This window comes from Trachurus japonicus, chromosome 5 (genome assembly GCF_045865225.1).
Source record: "Trachurus japonicus isolate A0001 chromosome 5, Traja_1.0".
Classification (NCBI taxonomy): Eukaryota; Metazoa; Chordata; class Actinopteri; order Carangiformes; family Carangidae; genus Trachurus; species Trachurus japonicus.
The window spans coordinates 5,990,782-6,013,257 of NC_140911.1; the positions used below are offsets into that span (position 1 = coordinate 5,990,782).

The window sequence follows — 22,476 nt, forward strand, 5'->3', positions numbered from 1 at the left end:
TTTTTTTATTTCAACTTTTGATTCAGTTTTTATAATACTCTCTTCTTCAATGAGCTTCATCTCAACTTTTATGTTGACATGGTCAAGCAGTGGTTAAAAAAGTTGTCAATAACAAAAGGCTACAGTATCTCATGTGAAGCTCATGTGACATGACCGAGAGCCCCAGAAAAGCTACACATAGACCTTGGAGAAAGTTAAAAATCTGAGTTCATGAACTTATAATAAGTTAACAATATGATGGCAATAAAATTATAAACTGAAACAGTATTTTGTTTTAATTCAACAAGTTTTTGTTTGATTAAACACTCTTGATTTTAAAAAAAAGAAAAAGAAAAGAAGAGGCATGTATGTGTGCTCCTGGATCCTCTCCTCCAGAACTGTGTTGAAATGTGTCTTTTATGTATTTCCTCACCCTTCTATAAAAAAACAAAAGAACGATTATACGGAGGATCCCTCCAGGTGTTTCCTGGTATACCCTCGGATACCGCACCTTCTGTATTTCCAGTCAGAAAACGCCTGAACCCTCCAACCTGTGGCTATTTTTAGCATTTTTTCATCTAGTAATAGCCCCACGTGAGCTCCCGCTGTCGTTTGTCGGTTTATATTTAGCACGCACGCTCCCCCGGCTCTTGCGTCAATGGAATCCCGTGCGTGCGTCACACGGAGTTACGTGTGTTCAGAACGTGGCGCCGATTGGCCGGCGCTCCGGAACGTTCCACCGCCCCGTTTACCATCTATGGGCATGGTCACGCCCCTTTGTCGACGCAGCCAAAATAAAACAAGAGTATATGGAGCCGTGAGCGCCGTGTCCAGAGCCAGTGTTGTGTGTGCGAGTGTGTTTGAATGAAGTGTGTGTGCCGACAGCTGCTGGCAGAGGTGACATTCATCATCAGTTTTTCTCTTGGTTGGGAATAAATGAAAAGCGTCAAAATCCGGATATTTACATGAACCAGGTGAGTGACGGTGGACGGTTTGTTTACATTTACTCGTGTTAGACTGTAGGTGCATGTCGTCATGTTTCTGTCTAACTACACTACTGTCTGTCATAGTAATGTAAACTCACAGCAGAGCACCGAGCTGCTGTTTCATCTGTTGCATCTTTATACACAAACGAATCTGAGGGAAATAATATTGAACTGTGTTAGACTGAGTTGTAAGCTTATTGATCTAATATCAGAATAAGACTCAGATTTATTATCACCTCCAAAAAATATGTAATAACATAGTCAACCCTGTAGAAACACTTCATATTCAACTGTTTTCAAAAGGCGTTGATGTAATTAGACTGTCTTTATTGATATCATATGGTTGTGGACAAAATATTAAAAACAACAACCCAACCTGCAGAGCAATTTACAGCCAATGCAACAATTAAAACTGAATGAGTATCTCTGAATCAGCATCAGTTTTAAATAAGACTGCATCTGACTTATTTATATAGTAATATACATGATGTATAGTGAGTATATTTTGTATTTAATGAGGAAACGTCCCAGGGTGCAGCTGATAATCTGACCTCTGTTAGTTATTATAATAATAATAGTGATAATCAGATGTTTTTTGTGAGATGTGCAGCTCAATGCAGTGAAAAACCCCACATTGTGTGGAAGGCAGCGCTTGTGGACACACGCCCATTCACCCAACTATACACACACACACACACACACACACGTACACGCGCACATGCACACGCACATACACACGCACACACACATAAACAGGCTTTGCCACCTTTCCCATCTTGGCTGGCATACAGCCCACCCCTGAAATACAATCTCCAGCACTCCCTGGTACAGTGCATGTGAAAGAGGATTGCCCTCCACTGAAGGATGTTTTCAGAGCATTAACAGCCAGTAACAGAATATCTGACAATATCTTATTGCTCTTCTGGAACGGCCTCTGCATTTTCCAAAGGGGACTAATAGGCCCTGGATCTGGAGAAATGGCATGAGGGGGGAAACGAGACAGATGTATGTGCAGGGCGCTAATGGAGGCTACCGTTTGGACCGGTCTGCTTTAAAAAACGCTGACCTGTGTGATTCGAGTGATATCTTATTTACAACACATGTTTAAAAAATCGTCTCCTTATCAGCTTCGGTGATTTAACTCACTTGTTTCTTTCTTTTTTAAAAAAAAATCTGTGTTGATTACTACACTATAAATGTAAACAATATTCATGGTTTGTGTTCCTCTGTAGTAACTGTTGCTGTCTTCTGTCCTCCTAGCGATGCCCTGTGTACAAACCCAGTATCCATCCCTGCCCCATGACACCTACTTCAGCTCTGAGTTTTTGAATCCTGACCTCAGTGCCAAACTGGTGATGGACATCAGTGGCCAAAAGGACCAGCTGTCTACGTCTTCGTTGCCCAGCATCAACACCTTGGTGGAAAATGGCTATGTGGGGGAGTTTGATGCTTATTCCTGCAAGATTACCACCTCTCCTCCCGCCTCTACGGTTTCATTCAATCATGCCGCGGTAGCCGAAAGCTCCAGCCCTCAGATGCAGAACCAGGCTTTCAAGTTGGACGATCTCCAAGTGTACGGCTGCTACCCGGGCTCCTTTGCGCTCAGCTGCCTCGATGAAACGCTGTCGTCGTGCGGCTCAGACTACTATGGCAGCCCGGTTTACACCGCCGCTTCTCCCCTAACACCCGGCTTTCAGGCCCAGTCTGCTGCACCTGTCTGGGATTCCCCTTTCAGCCCCTACCCCCCCTCCTCCTCCTCCTCCTCCTCCGTGGCTGACAAGGCCGCCATGGCTCAGCAGCTCTCGTTCTTCACTTTCAGCCCCGTGCCAGAGCAGCAGCACTCCCCGCTGGGCCAGGACGACCCGTTCTTCCTGCCTCACCACCACCACCACCACCACCAGCAGCAGCAGCAGCAGCAGCAGCAGCATCATGTGTCGCCTCTCCACTGCCCCCCCATGTCCCTGGAGCTCGGGCCTCTGGACAGCCCCGGGGGCATCGTGGTGGTGGAGGGGACGGGGTCGTCTCCGAAAAGCCACAACAACAACAACAGCAACAACGCGGCGTCCAGCGAGGGCCGCTGTGCCGTCTGCGGCGACAACGCGTCCTGTCAGCACTACGGAGTCCGCACCTGCGAGGGCTGCAAAGGATTCTTCAAGGTAAACAAACAGGTGAACTTTTTTGCAGGTTTAAAGGGATAGTTCACCCAAAATTCAAATTTCATTATCATTATCTACTCACCCTCATGTCGACTAAGAGCTGTGAGAATTTTCAGAGTCCTCCGTTCCTTCTCTGAGTTACGGGGGGGTCCGCGCAGCAGTATTTGTCCATATAATGGTTGTCAATGGATACCAACTTTCTTCGTCCAAAAAGACACACCAAAAAACATCCAAATACCTCCATACTGCTCGTCTGTAATGTCCCTCTTGTATTGAAGCCCCGACATGAGAAATTGTTCCACCGGTCAGTGCAGATTTGCACGGACACAGGAAGAGCAGTGGACCGAGACACTGGGAGCTTCCGCTACAAACAAGCTTAAAATATGGACTTATTTAATTTTTTTCGGAACAATTTCTCATGTCGGGGTTTCAATACAAGAGGGACATTACAGACGAGCAGTATGGAGGTATTTGGATGTTTTTTGGTGTGTCTTTTTGGACGAAGAAAGTTGGTATCCATTGACAACCATTATATGGACAAATACTGCTGCGCGGACCCTCCCGTAACTCAGAGAAGCCAAGGAGGACTCTGAAACTTCTCCCAGCTCTTAGTCGACATGAGGGTGAGTAGATAATGAGTGAAATTTGAATTTTTGGGGGAACTATCCCTTTAACCCACAGTGCAGCCGATATTTTTTTAGAATAAACAGACAATAAACCTGCAAAACACTGACTACCAGACACATCGGTAAATACAGAAACAGTGACACTGTTACATAATCGGTGTCGGGTAACACACAGCTGACACACTTATATTTCAGCTGTAAACCATCCTGCATAGTCCAAGTATAAGGTATCTGTATTTTAAAATGTTGCTTACATTACGCGTCCAACACAGCGAGACCAAACCACTGAGTCATGCAGATTAATTGGGACATTCATATTGAATATGCAGCAACGTTTACTGGCTGCTGCCATTTTAATCCTGGTAGTAAGACAGTTTAAAAAAAAATCATAATTATGTTTCTTCTTTGACATAATTCACAGATTTATTGTTGCATATCTATGATTTATAACAGTGTATTTTTTTCTTTGTTTGACAGCGAACTGTACAGAAAAACGCAAAGTACGTGTGCCTTGCCAATAAAGACTGTCCGGTGGACAAGAGGAGGAGGAACCGCTGCCAGTTCTGCCGTTTCCAGAAATGTCTCGCAGTGGGAATGGTCAAAGAAGGTAATGCAATGTCAGGCTCTCTTAAAGCTTTCAGTGACTAATGAATGATGACAAGAAACTGGGGGTTTGTAATGACAGTCTGGTGAAACCAAAGCTTGGAATGAGAGATATGTAACCAGAGCTTTTAAAGTGCCAGCTGCAAAAAAAAAAAAAAGGGAAACTGAAACTGAACAGTTGTTTTTTTTTAAAAGTGTAAGGCTCAGCGACAACGACGGCCATGTGAGAGTCATAAACGTGTACTTGAAGTGCTCTTTTCCGCTTTTCTCTTCCCTCTCTCTCTTATAGTGGTGCGCACAGACAGCCTCAAAGGTCGCCGGGGTCGCCTGCCCTCTAAACCCAAGACGGTGGTCGAGGCCTCGTCCACGACCCCCAGTGTAAACATCATATCCTCTCTGGTCAGGGCTCATTTAGACTCCAACCCCAGCATCGGAAAACTCGACTACTCCAAGGTGAGTCTCAAAACTCTGAGAGCGGTTTTTGCATCGATCAGATTGTTCACATGACGCAGAATGAATCTTCTCGGTGCCGCTGACCTTCGATCTTTCCTTCCTTCCTTCCTGTTGCTGCTCAGTATCAGGAGACAGTGGACAATCCGAAAGAAAAGGAGGATGCCGGTGACATCCAGCAGTTTTACGACCTGCTGACCGGTTCCTTGGACGTGATCAGAAACTGGGCTGAGACCATCCCGGGGTTCACAGACTTCTGCACGGAGGACCAGGAGCTGCTGCTTGAATCGGCGTTTGTCGAGCTCTTCATCCTCCGACTTGCATACAGGTTGGTTTAAAAAAAGAAATAGATAGATAGATAGATAGATAGATAGATAGATAGATAGATAGATAGATAGATAGATAGATAGATAGATAGATAGATAGATAGATAGATAATTACTTTATTTATCCCGAAGGAAATTCAGTTTCTTAGCTGCACAATAGACAAACAATCATTCAACAGCAAGACATAACATAGTAAAAAGTAGTGCTTTGAGAATAGAATAAATAAAAACAATAAATAGCCCATGATAATAAAAATGCAGGATTGCAGTGGAAAGTGCAAGTATGTGGGACATCATTCCCCTCGTTCCACAACTCCTCTCCCTCCCCTCCCCAGTTAATAGTTAAAAGAATTACCTATTACTTGTCTTAGATTGAAATTTCTGAAGCCACTTTTCTAATCTGAATGAATCTGTGCAGGTCAAATCCAGAGAAGAGCAAGCTGATCTTCTGTAACGGCGTCGTCCTCCACCGGCTGCAGTGCGTGCGAAGCTTCGGCGACTGGATCGACTCCATCATGGATTTCTCTCAGAGTCTTCACCGCATGAACTTAGACGTCTCCTTGTTTTCTTGCCTCGCGGCGCTCGTCATCATCACTGGTGAGGAAACGTTTTTTTAATTCATTTTATGTGTCAGAATCCAACTGCATCTAAATTGTAATCGTGCATTCAGGACAGTTTTTCCTCACAAGAATATCTTTTGCACGCAGATCGCCACGGCCTCAAAGAGCCCAAACGGGTGGAGGACTTTCAGAATCATCTCATCACTTGCTTAAGGGAACACGTGAGTGGAAACGGATCAGAGCCGAGCAGGACCCAGCCCAACTATCTTTCTCGCCTTCTGGGCAAACTCCCCGAACTGAGGACTCTGTGCACACAAGGCCTGCAGCGCATCTTCTACCTGAAACTGGAGGACCTCGTTCCTCCTCCTCCGATTGTGGAGAAAATCTTCATGGATACTCTGCCATTCTGAAAAAAAAACTAAACAAAAACAAAACATGAACACACACACACATACGTCGTCGTTTGTAAAACTGGTAGAAACACAGGAGGCGGAAAAGTCTCCAGTGTGAGGTTTTAGCACTGAACTCGACTGGTGAACCTCTTTGTGTGTTGACAGACATCTGACCTTGTTCAAGAGACCATTATTTTTCTAACGCAAACTTTTAAAAAAAGTTGAACACGGTGTCTGTGTGAGTGCTACATAAAGATTCATTTCAGTTCTGTAAAACTGTCACAGACAGAACTGAAGTGGTGTGAACAGTTCAGGACACAGTTTATATATAATATATATATATTTTCTGTGTGCATGTGTAAAAAGACTTTATTATTGCTGTGCTAGATGTGTGAATGTTGCTATGCAGACATGGTATGGCAAGGGTATTTGGGTAGATGCAATGCAGTGTTACATATTCAGAAACACACTAATTTCATTTTCTTTTCATGTTTTATAAAATTTGCTTTTTTGGGGGCCTCACTGAGAAGAAGCTGCGGCCGTAGATTTTTTTTTTTTTTAGTGGAACAAGGACGAGTCCTGTTTGTTAAAATGAACTGTGGAGTCCTACTTTTCAAAAAGGGAAATAGATACTAATTTCTTTATATCACGAAACATAGTTTTAGTCATAATCATGCTCCTGTGGAAGGTCTCGGACCAAAGTTTATGCTATGTTTTGATACTACCAGTTGCAAAACCTTATTGCCTTACGCTAAACTTAACGCTCCGCCATAACTCTTGTGCTGCCATTTTGCAACAGCTTGTAAAGGACGATGGCAGAGCTCCTGTTGAACCACAATGTCCCTGTAGAAACTTTCTTCTTGGGTTAGCCTTTTGAGAACAAAAATGGACTCATTGAATGAAAATGCAAAGTGCCTTTTATAAAAGCCTCTCTTCATGAACCACGCTAAGTGACACTAAGTATATTTTCATTCCAAGTATCACATACGCAGCGAGCGAGCCCCGACTGGTAGAAATATGAGTTATCGTTGATGTACAGTAGTTTGATTTCAGGCCTGCCCAGATTTTTTAGTATGTAGGCTAAGTGCCTGAGGCAGACGCTGACTGTCAGTACAGTTTGATACCTATAGCGGCATACGACATATTGAAAACTTGAACGCACACTGCTAAACTGGAAGGGCATCAAGTGATGACAGGTGGTTTAGGATCCACAAGAAAATCCTGTTCACATGTTCATGAGGCAGTGAAAGTTACGACTGCAGCGCTCTGCAGCTGTCCATCTTCAGATTAAATTATGTGAGAGCACATTTCACAGTCTCCTTGAATCCACAGTTACAGTTTTACATTTCTACTCTTTTGATACATGGATAAAAAAAACAAACAATTTCAGATTTGACTGGTTTCTTCTGCTTCTACAGATACTTCACTTTGTGTGTTTATAAAAGTTTCCCCTACGTCTTCCACAGATTTGTTTTATATGTTGGATTTTTTTTTTTTTTTTAAGTTCATCTCAAACCTAACTTAAGAAATACAAGTACCTTAAGAAATCACAGTGGGATGTGATGAGAGGATGAGCAGCTAAACGAGCACTTCAGTGTTCATACGGGATGAAGAAAACTTCTTTCTCCTGCTGTATGAGTTTTGTTTGGGACATGTGTGTTGTACTTTTGAAAATATTGCCTGGGCTTTTGTAAGATAGTATTCAGATACAGAGAATATTTGATAAATTTAATAAATGTCTTTTTAAAAAAATACACCACTGTGTCGTCATGTGCTCATTTATGGAAATGAGGTTTCTGTATCGTCTCTTCAAATATATCTTCAGTTTTGTTTTTGATTTTAGTTGTTTACGAAAAATGATCAGTTTCTCCATTGGTTAGAGTTTCCCCCATCAGTTTTTATTCTAGTTTTGACATCGAAATAAACATTAAATGATACAACGAAAGAAGAGACAATCAGAGAGACAAGAGACAATTTGACAAAGCTCAAATTTCAGAGTTATGTAATTAGTTTTTTTTTTATCATTCGAAGCAACAATACAAATGCATCTTCATATTGTCAACAAATCAAAACCAACAACTAGTTTGCTTCTGATAACCTTTTGACCTTCCTGTCGTCTCTTTGGCGTCAACTAATTCCTCCTGAATGAAGATGTAGATCTAAAGAAGAATCATTCATTTCATTCATTCATCAATTTTTTTTAAGTGTTTAGCAGTCGCCAATATGCTAGTGCTAAATACCTCAAATTTCCATCAGCCTATATGTTGTGTAGTGCTAACTAAAGTTAACACGCATACTTGCTAAACTAAGATGAACATGATAAACATTGTAGTCCTATCCGTTAAACTTCAGCATGGTTAGCATTTAGCATACCCAGGCTGCTTATGGAGGTTTTCTCTGCAGCTGAACATGGTTTGTTACAGGTGTTGATTGGCTTTAAAAAAGTAATAACACACCAGCTGAACAGTAGCCTACGTCTTCATGGCAGATTGAAGTCGCAGTTACTATGGCAACAGGCTCAAATGTGCTGACTTGGGTCAGGGATAATTGGTTAGCATGCTAACAAACAGAACAAGTGTTTAATGTTGGTGTAGCTTTCCACCACTGGACACAGCTTTTCACTGATAAAATCATCAAATATTCATATATATCAAAATTGAGTGAACGAAAAATGTTAATTTAAGAAGGGTAGGCAAAATAAGCTGATGCTTCAGCCTACACCTTTTCGGTCACAGTAAATTGATTTGCTTGTTGTGTTTTTTGTTCTGATTTATTTTGTTTTGTATTTATACCTTTATATTTGTCTACTGTATTTGTTTTTATGAGACCGAAATAAACATACTAAACTAAAAATACATAAATTAAAGACACTTTTGTGTGAATTTGGCTGAATTTTATCACCCAACTTGGTCACAGCTCATTTCTGGATGTTGAACTGTCCAGATCTGCTGGTTTCGTTAGGCTACTGTATGTCCTCTCTCTGCTCATGTGTTTTATGTGTAGTTATCCCTCCTGCCTCCTTTAAGTAATGATGATACATACCTAAAGTAGTTTATTTGACCGCACCAGTTCGGTAACAGGAGTTGTATCTCTAAGATCCTGGTTGGCATCCATTCACGGTCCAGTCATGTTCCAGGTCTCTGCCCAGTTTAGATAGCCACAGTGTGCTAAGCTCGCATCACTGTGTTGCTGTAAACACCCACTAAGAAACCCTGTTTGCACCAGAAAGTCCAACTCAGTGGCCATGTGCACTCGGCTTGAAGTACAATCGTCTCAGTCAGTCAGAGTCCAGATTATTGGACTGGATCTGCTGCTGTGGTCCAAGATATATTCTCACTGTTGTGTAGAAAACTGCTTCTCATTAGCACATTGGTTACAACCTGGTCAGTAACGACAGATATGGTCCAATCAGGCTGGATAGAAGTCTGTCTGAGGCCCACAATCATATTCCAACTTAGGGTTTTTCCCAATGAATTTATCATTTTTAAGACGTTGAGCAGAGGTTGCAGAATCAGCACAACCTCTGCAAACTATGTAGGCTGTGTCCGTCAATAAGACTTACAGTATAATATGAGTTTATATCCAATAAATCCCTAGCACAACCTCTGCAAACTCTGTATGTCCGTCAATAAGACCTCTCTACAGTATATTAGGGGTTTATATTCCTTAAAACCAAAACAATATGTAAGTGCTGGCCTTCACACTTCTCTCTGCCACCATGTAGCTGTAACTTCTTATTTAGGATTCAAGCATTCAAACTTTGATTTGTTTGAGGGGTAATAGCTAGTTTACATCCCCCAAGAATACCTGCAACTTATTTATTTTCTTTAAACCTAAGTCTATATACCAATCCTCTATTTGCCATTTAAAAAGGCCCTATGTCTTGCAAAGAATAATGAAGGCGAGAAGGCCAAAGCCCAACAGGAAGTAGCAGAAAGAGACTTTGTTGAAAAGCCAATGTTCGTTTTTTGGGCTCAACCTCACTCTTCATTGTCTGTTCAACACTGTAGGTTGACATCAAGCCAACGTTGGGTTTTTGACGTCTGTTGCCCGACATTAGAATCAAACATCTTTGTGATGATGCATTGACGTTTGGTACCAGACGGGCCGGAAACAAAGCCAAATCTAAATTTAACCCAGAACCCACTGTGCTACAGCTTCTTTTTCTTTCCTTATACACATCAATGATGATCTGATGAAGAGACCAATAGCGGTCACTCATCTCCTCTTCACTGTGTCTGTGTTGTTTTGTCACACATGGCGTTAACGTTGGCGACATCCCTGATCAGAGGAAGGCGACACCGTCCCACTCTCAGCCACGGCAGACTGCAGCAGCACCGACTGCATTCAGCCGCTCGCCACCCGATCCTACTGTACACCACGTACCGGTCATCTGGATATTAGTGTTGGCAGACGGAGTGGAAAAAAAGGACAAGGGGAGAAAAGAGAAGGAGGAGGAGGAGGAGGAGGAGGCAATATGAAAGCTAGCATGCATCGAGGTGTTCATTATGTTACAAAATGGTAAGCATGTGCCCAAGTCAGATGTAATGGGAACAGCACGGAGTACAGTTTCAAAAGGGGGATTCACATGAATGCAGCAGCTCATTGAGTTCCTCTGGTTGTTACTAATATATGTGCACACATACACATACACACACACATATACATACAGTACAAGTATATATATCTACACATTTTTTTGGCTTTTGACAATGTTAATCCTTTTTAACTGTCAGTGAGACTTCTTCTCATTCTTCATGGTCATATATTCATGACAGCTCAGACGTGTTGGCCTGTTCAAGTTGCCCAAACCCAAACTCAAAATACATCCCCTGTCAATAAATCTCATGTTTGAAAGCGCCCGTGTTCCTTGACACCGTCAACTTTTTCCAAAAGTGGAAAGTTACCATCTGGAGCTGTGGCATTGGCCCTTTAACTTTTGACCAGTGCCCTGACATGCAGCACTCAGCATTCAGGAACAAAGTGTAGCCTTACACCCTGCACCCTCGAGACATTATGTACTGACCAGTAATATGTTCCTCACTTGTCATGATGATTTCTAGCACAAACATACCAAGCTCCAACGTTTTTACACTTTGCCTCTGCACCTTCTCTGAAAATGCATGAGAACATGTTAAATGTCTGCTGGGCTGTAAATCTTGAATCTCGTGTAGTTACCAGAGTTTTAATTCGAGTGGTTTGTGTTACTTTACTTGAAACACTGAGTTAGTACAGAATAATACTGAAACACCAAACCCATTCTGACTTGAAAGTACTAATATACTGTATGTAAATATAAAGAATTTCTATGTATAACATATAGCCTATGCACATGTCAAATAAAGTTATACTCTATATAATTTTCATCTATCAGAGTATATGTTTAGCTCATATAAGTATGTATGGAGACATAAGCTCCTATATTCCAAATATGTGTAAAATGAAGAAAACAAATAGAATTTGCTGTTCAAAAAAACTCAAATATAAACCATTTTAAGTTAGATAATTAGGTAAAAAAATAAATAAATAAAATCAAAATACATATTTAAAAAAAAAATGCAAATTTGACTATGGATATTTCATTTATGTGAATATATTCTTATATATCCAGATGATGTTTAAAATAGTGTAAAACAAGTGACATATGGCAACATCACTCTGAACTATAAAATAGATAAAAGAGTTAAAATGACCAACTACACTTTTAAAATTCTGATTTTGATTGATTTTATTGTCAATGTATCCGTTTCAGCTCTTCAGTCTGCACACATGCATTGTGCTCAAAAGCTAAATGCTAATATATAACATAATATAACATAATTGCTATTAATAATAATAGCAATAATATGCTGATGATGAATATCCGCCCAAGTGTTCACCATGGTAACCATCACCATACCATCACCTGGTACCACTGCTGCAGCAACTTGATGATTAAACCAAAGTTGAATCTGTTCAGGATTTGTCAAGACGTTTCATTCAAAACCACAAACTTGAAACTCGAGTCATGTAATGAGCTTGAGCACAAAAACTGAATTGTATTTCATCCAGTAGTTGTTGGTATTTCAGTCTGGACCAAAGTGGCTCGACAGACTCAGACACCTGACAGTAATGTCATCTGTAGAGCTGCAAGCACAGCTAAAAATAATCCTGTAAAATATTATACTGTATAATAATCCAACACTGACAGAGGACTGTGACTATACTTTTAATTTTCACACTTTAAGTATCAGAATGAAGTTTAGTTTTTGAGTTTAGCAAAGTAAAAACAGACTGACATTCCTTCTCTATTACACTTCTGTTATTCAACAGTTTAAGTCTTGTGTAACACTAAAATTGTGTGTGTGTGTGTGTGTGGAGGATATTGTTCCAGCGGGAGGAAAGCTAATAGGTTTGTTTGTGGGGATGCTGCACCTGTCGTTTGTTGATGGACCGAGCTGTAAATAACTTTGTGAAGCTTTTTAATGCTCCGTGGGGGCTTCTGTGTTTCTTCCTTTATTCCTTCCTCCAGTCCGTTCTACATGTCATTATACACACACACCCACTTGTCTTCTTCTGCAGCAGCAGAGATTCATCACTTTATTTTCCAGAGTGTCTCAGCATGGGGCCGAATCACTCCTGCAGTATGCTTCACATTTATATAAAAAACAAAACCAAAAAAAAAACAAGATGAATGTGTCTCAGAGCAGTTGGCGTTTGGTGTTTAAAGACGGAAATGATGAGCACTGAGTGTCCTGTTCGTCCAAACACACATTTGTTTTGTGCACGTACGTTGCGCAGCGCTCCTCGTAGCCTTATGTGTGTGTGTGTGGGTGGGTGTGTTGTCGAGTGTGGAAAACCCTCTGTGAGTGTATTTATAGCCGGGCCATTGTTGAGCCCATAGAAACCTCTGTAATTGGATCTGGTCTCGCTCCCTCAGAGAGAGTCTGGTGATAAATGAGTTGGCAGACGTCATTGCTCATGCCATCCCTGTGATAACTGTACGCCCCACATCACATCATGTCTTGAGCTCTTAGTCCCTGCAGGATTAGATTCATAAGTGAATGGTGAGCCTGCTGAATTATCATTCTGGAGAGTGAGAGAGCGAGAGAGAGAGGGGGAAGGAAAGTGGAGAGGAGAGGAGAGAGCAGTTCACTCTGTGGATGTTAAACTGATATGTTACTAACTGATATGCTACCACATCAAATGATCATTAAGTTGTTTTCACTTCAACATCAGAGGCTGGAAGAAAGTCTGAAGATCACACCTGCAAAGTTTAATCACCATACTAACTATTGACTAAACTAGATGGCCTTAAAGGGATAGTTCAACATTGTGGAAAATCGGCCCATTGCCATAATCGCTATAGTCAGCAGTAGGTTTGTTACCTTTAATTGTCGGTGCAAGCTATTTTTAGAACGGCGGAGTTGTTTTAGAGGGAAATGCAGAGACTGCTTGATGAAAAACTGTCCCCGACGGGAACGCGCATCAGCGGTTTTGCATGAATTTACCTCTAAAACAACTCTGTCTGGTAACGTTCTGTTATTATCTCATAGCGTGGTGAATGTGCAGGTCACAACTTGTCCACCAGAGCATTTTGGAGTTGTTGGATTGTGTATTTGATGAGTTTGATGAGAGAAACCAAGAAATCCCATGAGCCTCCGTAGCGTAGCTCTGAGCAGCTCACGGCTCTGCCCCGCCGTACTAAATATCTTGCACTGACAAATAAAGGTAACAAACCTACTGCTGACTATAGCGATTATGTCAATGGGCCAATTTGCCAAAATGTTGAACTATCCCTTTAATCCTCTATATTATAAGGGACTAGGATGCAGTAAGTAGTGAGAGTGTTTGATTATTGCAGAGCTGATTGAGCATCATGTTTACAAATGTGTTTATATAGAACAAGGCTTACTGTAATAACATCTGAAGATGCTGCCTGAAAAGTATTAAAGTTAGCAATAAAAATACGATATCCTGCATTTAGTGTGTGTGTGTGTGTGTGTGTGTGTGTGTGTGTGTGTGTCGCACTATGTTGGAAACTTCTCTCTGCTCAGCTGGAGAATATGAGAATGTTACAATTATAAAACAAGATTGACAGGATGGATAGTGTTGCACCAGCAGATGACAGTTCCTGGCGGTGTTCCCGGAGGTTATTCACAGCAAAGCCCACACACTGTCCCTCTCTCTCTCTCTCACACACACACACACACACACACACACACACACACACACACACACACGCTCACACACATTCACACACAAGCTCTGAAGTGTGTGTGCGTGCACACTTCACAGAGCCCCTACATAGGGATCAAGTGCTACGGGTTGGTGGTTGCTGGTGGTGGACAGGGTGTGGCGTGTGTGTGTGTGTGTGTGTGTGTGTAGCTGAGGTGGGAAGGGGAGGGGGGGAATGGGGGTTCAAGGTCAGGGCAGGCACATGGTGCAAACCAGCAAACACACTCGCATGCAGGGCCATTGCTAGAAATTCTGGGGCCCCTGAAAAATGACAGTATGGGCCCCTTCCCTGTGTGTTTTCATTTGTCAAGCCTGTTATTTTGATTCAACACTTCTCTCTCTGGCTGTCTTTACACTATAAGGTTCAAGTGGCCCAATTCCGATTTTTCCCTCTCAAGTGGCACAGATCGGATCTGTAACATGAACGTGTAAACGGGAAAAAACGGATATGATACTGGATATTGCCAGATCGGATTCAAGCCCCCGTCATATGTGGAAATACTGTAAATCAGATACAAATCGGATATCCGCCAATGCATCTGCAGTCTAAACAGACCGATCTGATATTCCCTTTGTAAGTCATTAATAATGCATTGATCGCATATTGATGACAGTGTGTGTTCCTCTTCCTCTTCTGTTTTGGTAGCCAACTGCGTCTACGCATGCAGGTCGTTTCGCGCAAACAAAGCAGGTGTAAATGCAGATATCAGATACGGGTCACTTCAATAGAAATGGGAAAACAGACAGATGAAAAAATCAGACGTAGGCAACAAATTGGAATTGGGCATCAAGGCCTTTTGGTTTTCTTGTTTCTAATTATCATTACAGGCCTGTGAAAACGTACTGTAGCCATCGAGTAGGGTGAGCGTCCTGTATTGATTTCGTCAGGGACAGTGCAGTTTAATTTTCAACACAGTGCCCTTCTCCTTTTTCTTCTTCCCTTCTGATCCAAAGTCATTGGTATTACCAAATGAGCTATCCAGTTGGTTGTGTTGAGCCATTAGGTCCACCCTACTATACTATAGATGTGTTTCCACTGCAGGAACTTGGGGTTATTTTACGGGGTCGCGGGCCATTGGTGCGTGTTCCTGAAAGGCCGTCTACAGGAACTTTTACGGGGCCGAAAGGAGTCCCTGCCTCGGGGTAGGTACTCAAGATCGGCCCCGAACAACTCCCAGGTGGGGCTTGAAATTTACTCTGTTCTGATTTGTCAAACTCAGAGTGGGACGTGACGCCAAGAGAAAACCCCGAAATAAGCTGCATTATTAAACTCAGCGGTATTTCACGGCCAAATAAAAAGAGAGAATTAGTCAGTAAAATTAGCCTGACAAGCCAGACTATATCATTAACATGTATAGTCTGGCAACGACCGGTAGACCTCGGCTCAATCCAGGGGGCGGGATGAAGGCTGTCTTTCAAACTGCACCAATAGGGTAGCGCTACGACCAATCAGAGCAAAGAGCAGGATGACGTTAGCCTGACAAGGCAATTAAAATGTATGTTGTCGTCGCGTTAAGCCCGCCCAACGACTCTCTAAACAGATAGAGTGCTGCTGTGATTGGTGAACACAAACGGTGTTCGAGACTCAAAAAGTCCCTATGGCTCGTTTCTAGACCCACCTACGGAGCAAAATTTGCTGCCGCTAGGGTGCGTCGCTACAGTAAAATATGATGAATATGAGAGTGGTAGTAAAAAAAAAAAAAGTATGATAAGTAGCCTATGCAATCGCGCGATTACACGACGATCGAAGCAACTTAAAAACTCAACTCAATCAAAAAGCGTCTACACTGCTGGAAAAACAACAACAAAAAGAACGCTGCAAAAAAGCCAAAAGAACGCTGCACAATGACTGCACGATGATTGAAAGCGTTGCACGTTGCTGCAAGAATGCAAGAGGGTCCTGGTCTGCAGTGGAGACACGGCCGCTGAGTGACCAGGAACTCCTGCAATGGAAATGGAAATGCCGTCGGTCCTACAACTGAGATGTTCTTCCACCAGCTACAGCAAACACTTTTCACAACTAGGCTACTCATCCTAAGAAATAAAACTCTGCAAATCTTGTTGACTCATGCAGGCAACCATTAGCTGTGACTGGGATTCAAACCCCCAACCCTCCCAATGCAAAGCCAATGCCATTACCCACTGAGCTATCCAGACATGTTGACAGCTCCTTCATGTCAGTGCTCAGAGAGAGAGAGAGGGGGAGATGATCATGTGTCTGCTTGGCTCTGTCTGTATGGCTACAACATTTTAAGATCATGGGTTCAATTCCCATGTTGACAGAAATCGTACCTTGGCAATGCCCCCCAATAGCACTTTACTACTTTGTAATGCAGCTTTGAGAGTATCAGTGGTATAAATGAAACCTTTGTATTTATCTTTTAAATCTTTAGATGTCTGGCTCTGCCCCCGGCCTTTCTCTCTTCACTCGTTTCTGGTACCAGATTAATGTTTTCAGCTCGCACCAGTAACCTTTTCTGTGCTATGTTAACAGGAACTGTGTCAAGAGTTTGCTCCAACATGGATTTAACTATTTTTAAAAAGAAGGCTGCAGGGGGACTTGAAAATAAAACGTATTTTGTGAATATTGCATGTTTTGTGGATTTTTAATGCTGATGCAGCATTAGTCTGAGTATTAGTCAGGAGAAGAATTTAGTTGTAGAAAGATTAGTCTCCTGGGTTTTATTTTTGTTTGGGCCCCACTGGGCTGTGGGCCCCTTGACGTGTCATCACCTCTCTCCCCTATGCAACGGCCCTGCTCGCACAGATGGCTGGTATAAGGTTTAACATACTGTATATATATAAATAACTATATCAATCAACAATTCACACTCTGACAGTTCAAACAGGATGCTAATGAAGACTGCAACTGTGCATTGTCTCTGTACCAGATTTACCAGATTTAACTACCAACCTTTCACATTAAGAGCCTCGGAAGTGATAAAACATCACACACACACACACACACACACACACACACACACACACACACACACACACACACACACACACACACACACACACACACACACACACACACACACACATGTCCTTGGACACATGAGAAGCTGTTTAAAAATAGGAATTAACATGCAGATCTTCACACGGTGTGAAGTCAAAGCATGAAGCTTCTTCACTGGTCCTGTGTCATGTGTCCTGTGTCTTGGACAAACTCTTATCCAGGCCCAGTGTTGATGCAAAATTATTGATGTTTTCATCTTCTTTGTCTTCTTTTGTTTTTTTTTTTGCTTATAAAATTCTCCAGACAAGAGCTGATAAAGATATAACCATATTACTATGAAAATAAGTTAAGTTTCTTCAAGCAATTTGGAGAAGTATTAGAGGAAGATTGACATCACACTAGATTAGATTAGATTAGATTACATAGATACTATATTGATCCCAAGGGAAATTCAAGCAGTATAGCAGCATAAGATGTTTAGAAATACAGAAAAACATAAAAAGCAATACAACACAGAGCTCAAATGTGAGCGCCCTATGAGCAGTAAGATGAAGAAAATGTAGATACATCCAAATGTTATACTAAAAATAGACTTAAATAGAAAAAAAAACAACTTAGAAAAAAATCTGTGCAAACATCTGTGCAAAAGTTCTCTAAGGTCAAGAGGTCAAACATGAAGCTAGAACTTGTACGTTTTTGTCTTAGCTCCTTTACCTGTTTGTAAAAATAAAAAAAACATTCCCAAGCATGCACCTCTTCGATTTTACCATTTAACAGGTCGTAGCTATTTTATTTTGTTTGTTTGATCCACTCATAATCAGAGTGACAGAAAGGACAAAGTGTGTTTATATGGGTGTGACTCATTCCTTTAATCCCCCTAATTAGGTCACGAAAATTAACCCCAGTATAGTGAAGCAGCACAAGGCCAGCAACCGTCGGTGTGTGTGCGTGCGCGTGTGTAACGACACAATTTATTATAGGACAAACATGATAACAGCTGTTTTTATCAGGCTAAAGTAGCAGGTGACAACAAAAATGGCTCCTCTGAGATAAGAACACACATGATGAAGACGTGACTGTCCCAGTGTGAGCGAGGTGAAGGCTGCTGCCCATCCTGCACACACACACACACACGCGCACACACACGCACACACACGCACACACGCACACACACAAAGTTACATAAGCAGTCTGAGGCCCGGCGAGCTGGCACCCGTCACAGATCACAAGGTGCTGCCTGTGAACTCAGCTGTCGGGGATCGACACTGGGGGCAAAAAGTGCTGTTCCCTCTAAGTGGAGGAGGTGGGTGTGGCGTGGTCAAGGCCGTAATTACCATAACATTGGTATATTCATATATGCTCAAAATATCCCCCCCAATATATAGCTAGCTGATTAAAAAATAAAAAAATAAAAAAGTATCTTATGTGTTAGCGAATTTACCGTACTTTCTGGACTATAGAGCGCACCTGAGTAGCCGCACCAGCTAAATGTTAAAAGAAAATACATATATAGGCCGCACTTGAATATAAGCCGCAGGCTTTCATGTTGTAACATGAGATATTTAGAAAGACAGTAGGGAACTGTAAAGTCCGCTCGCTTTTCCGCTGTTTTGGTTACGCTCCTCTCGCCCATGTGAATTTGTTTACAACAACAACAAATCAATAAATGGTGCGGTGGATAACATTACATGACATATAGCCTACAATGTTATGGCGTGTGTGTTTGTGTAGTCTTAACTGTCATAAACAAAAGATTACGGGTTACGGAGCGCGTTTGTGTTGCGGTGTGCAGAGATGAGAGCTGGGACACCGGGGCGGGGAAAAAAAGTAGCGGCTTATAGTCCGAAAAGTACGGTATAAAGTATATATTAGGGGTGTACAGCCAGTGCACTATTTGTATTCGGATTCGGATTTAGGCTTTTAAAAAAAACGTTTGATTCGGATTCGGGAAGAAACCAGAAGTGGGCGCACTGACTTCAGCCGAGCTAGCGCTACGCCGAGCTAGCCGGCTAACTTCCGCTTTAGCTCTTGGCTAACTAGAACAGGAATAAAATAATTTAATCGTGCGGCTCTTCTAGACTTTCCAAACGTAATCGGACTGAATGGATCAAATTCTGGTAGTGCAACAAGTTGTTACGTTTTTTGGTCTCAACCGTCTTGGTCTTGGTCTTCACCCCCGCACACACTCTGAGGGGGGTGAATTTTTTTTAACGCTACCGTTTTACTATTATTAGGTTTAAAATTCTGGCCAATTAGGGCGCGGATACGCTGAGTGACAGGTCTGGAGACAGCTGCTTCGAGGCCAGTGGGCGGGTTCTCGGCCGGTAAATCCAACATGGCGCTGTTCAGGCCGCCATATTTGAGTCACAAAAACGACTCCCCAAAACCAATGGGTGACGTCACGGATGCTACATCCATATTTTTTACAGTCTATGGCCATTGCTGATCCAAACTCTTCTTTTTCTTTAGAAAAAAGCTCCCGAATAATGAGGAGAAACTTCGGACAGCAAAACTATTCGGGATCAAAGCATTATTCGTGTACTTCCGAATACGTATTCGGGTTCGGGTACACCCCTAGTATATACACGTATAGAAAGAGAGAGATTTGGTCCTCCCTAATGTTGACTCCATGGTAACGGCCTTGGGTGTGGTGGTGGTGGTGGGATGCTCCGCCACCCACCGGACTTCACTGCCTTAATGTTGGTCTATTTTTAAAACCAGTATCAGCCACATTCAGCGGCCGAACGCCAACACTGAGAACGACACACACACATGTTGAACGCTCCCCGAGGAGGAAACACATGACTACACATCTTCATGAAGAGCTCACACACCTGTCTGTCCGCCGGTCTGTCGTCGATCGAGCAAACCGCTGTGATGGGGGTCCAGACTGAAATAACTATTGAATCAATTACCATGAAATTTTCTCCGCGGACATTTCACACCTCCCAGATGATGAATTTTACAGATCAGATATCAATAGTTTTTTCCATTGGCGCCACATTTGAAGGAAATATCTCCACAACGATTGGATTAGATTGTCGTGAAATCTGAAATCTCCTCATCAGATGTTGTGTCTTATGAAGTGAATCATTATAATAATAACCACTTACCTGCAGATCTATATAATGTTTGCACTCATGTTTGGCAAATTGCACGCTCACATGCTAACCTAATTATACCTGCTACACATCCGTAAGCTGGAACTGTAATTGTCAGCATGATTGGCATTTAGCTGAAAGAGACTCCTGAGCCAAAACACGACGACCCCTGAGCCAACGATGTTAGAAAGGATCAAATGACAGAGAGAGTGTGTGTGTGTGTGTGAGCCAACAAGGACAGGAAGGAGGTGGAGGTGCAAGTATGTTAGTGTAATTCAGCTCATTATTTTGGTTCATTGTGATTGGACAGAAACACAAGAAGCCGTACTCTGCACCTCCATGTTTTCAGGGTTGTTGGTACTAAAACAGTAAGAAACGTTGCACAAACTGTGACAAATACAACTTTATTTTGAAGTTCCACAACTTTCTCTAAATGTCTGAGTTCTGCAGGTTCATATCCTGTGGTTTTAAGGTGGACTGAGTCCTCCTTAAGGGCTCAAGTGTTTTTTATCAGCGTATAGTTCATGCCACGGTGACGACGACAGAAGATCCATCAAGAGATGTTTACGTTGTCAACGCATGGGAGAGAGAAACAACCTGGTGACGCTGAACTTTGGCCTTGGAGACTGTCACGTAGCACAACATGTGTGTGTGAGTGTGTGCATACTGTATATTGAATTTATATGTATGACACATACACACACACACACATATACACGGCCCGTCACCACTTGGATTTAACTAAGCTAATAGGTCAGAGCCTCCCATTGTATAATTACTGCATAGATGATTATGTTTCAGCTGGCAACAAGTTATTTAAAGCAGAAGTAAGCCATCTGGTCATTTTGGCTAATGCTGCGTTCCAGGCCGGCTTTTGAAACTGTAAGTTACGGCTTCAAGTCACGACTTACGACTTTGTACCATAACTTCTTGTCAGCCGATGGAGTTAGCAGCCCCCGCCCTCGTCATGGATCTATTGGTCCTCGTCCCTACATCACCACATTCAGGCGCATCCCTTGGCTGCACACACAGCCCTTCATGCCGTTCTCTCTCCTCATTGGATAAAACTTGTAGGATATGAGAAAAGTTTTCTCCTCAGCTCAGAGCAGAGCAGAGTGACTGACAGACCCGTGTTTCGGTCCAAACACTCTAGTAAGTGATTGCTGTCAGAAGATATAACTATTTAAGACTTATATTAACACAAAAATATCGCTTACTTCTGCTTTAACTGATACAGTCTATTTCTTTAACAACGATGTTGGAAGACACATCCTGTGGTCGTGGAAAAGATGTTCATCTGTTTCAAAAGGGTCAAATTATTGGCATCAAGCATCAAAGGAGATTGTTGAGACTAAAATTGGGTTAAAAACTGTCCAACGCATTATTAAAAACTGGAAGGATAATGGGGAACCATCATCTTCAAGGAGGAAACGTGGTTCAATGTGGCCACAGAGTTCAGATCTTAACCCCATTGAGAATCTTTGAAACATGAATGCAACTTTGGACGGAAATAAATGTTGTGACATTGCAGAAGCTTATTGAAACGATGCCACAGCAAATGCATGTGGTAATCAAAGCTAAAGGCGGTCCAACGAAATATTAGAGTGTGTGACTTTTTTTTGCATCGGGCAGTTTATAATAACATCATATATGTAAAAATGATATCAGAAATTGGAACATTAAAAAAAACATACTCATATAGATATTTTAAAATATATATGCACATTTTACTGTGGGTATTTCATATTTCATATGTTATTCACATATGTCTTCATATATTAGAGAACGTTTTATATTATTGTAATATATAAGTGACATTAATGGCATGGACAAGCATTTCTGTCAGGTCGTCACACAGACAACATCTATATGAGTTTAGATTATTGATTTCCAAAGCTTTGAAAACACTCAGGAAGCTGCAGGGAAAAATGAGTCCATGACTAATGTGACAAATTTGTCACAGATAAATTTTAGGTGGTTTTTACGGAGCTGGGTGGGAGTTTACATTTTCATTTCACATTTTTTACAGTTTACATTTAACACAACTGAAACCTACACGTGGACTTTACAGACAGCCAGGTTCCAGGATTTGTGATTTTAAAACTGAGAAACAGTGAG

General features: G+C 41.9%; 1 protein-coding gene across 1 annotated transcript; it reads left to right on the forward strand.

Annotated features, from left to right (window-relative positions):
- Nucleotides 1–812: 812 nt before the first annotated feature.
- LOC146986914 (putative nuclear hormone receptor HR38) lies at nt 813–7,099 on the forward strand. Its single transcript, XM_085775788.1, has 7 exons — nt 813–953; nt 2,226–3,121; nt 4,225–4,354; nt 4,640–4,803; nt 4,926–5,128; nt 5,545–5,723; nt 5,834–7,099. Exons 2-7 carry the CDS (start codon nt 2,228–2,230, stop codon nt 6,094–6,096), a joined length of 1,833 nt encoding a protein of 610 aa, XP_085631914.1. The 5' UTR covers nt 813–953; nt 2,226–2,227; the 3' UTR covers nt 6,097–7,099.
- The last annotated feature ends 15,377 nt before the right edge of the window (nt 7,100–22,476 follow it).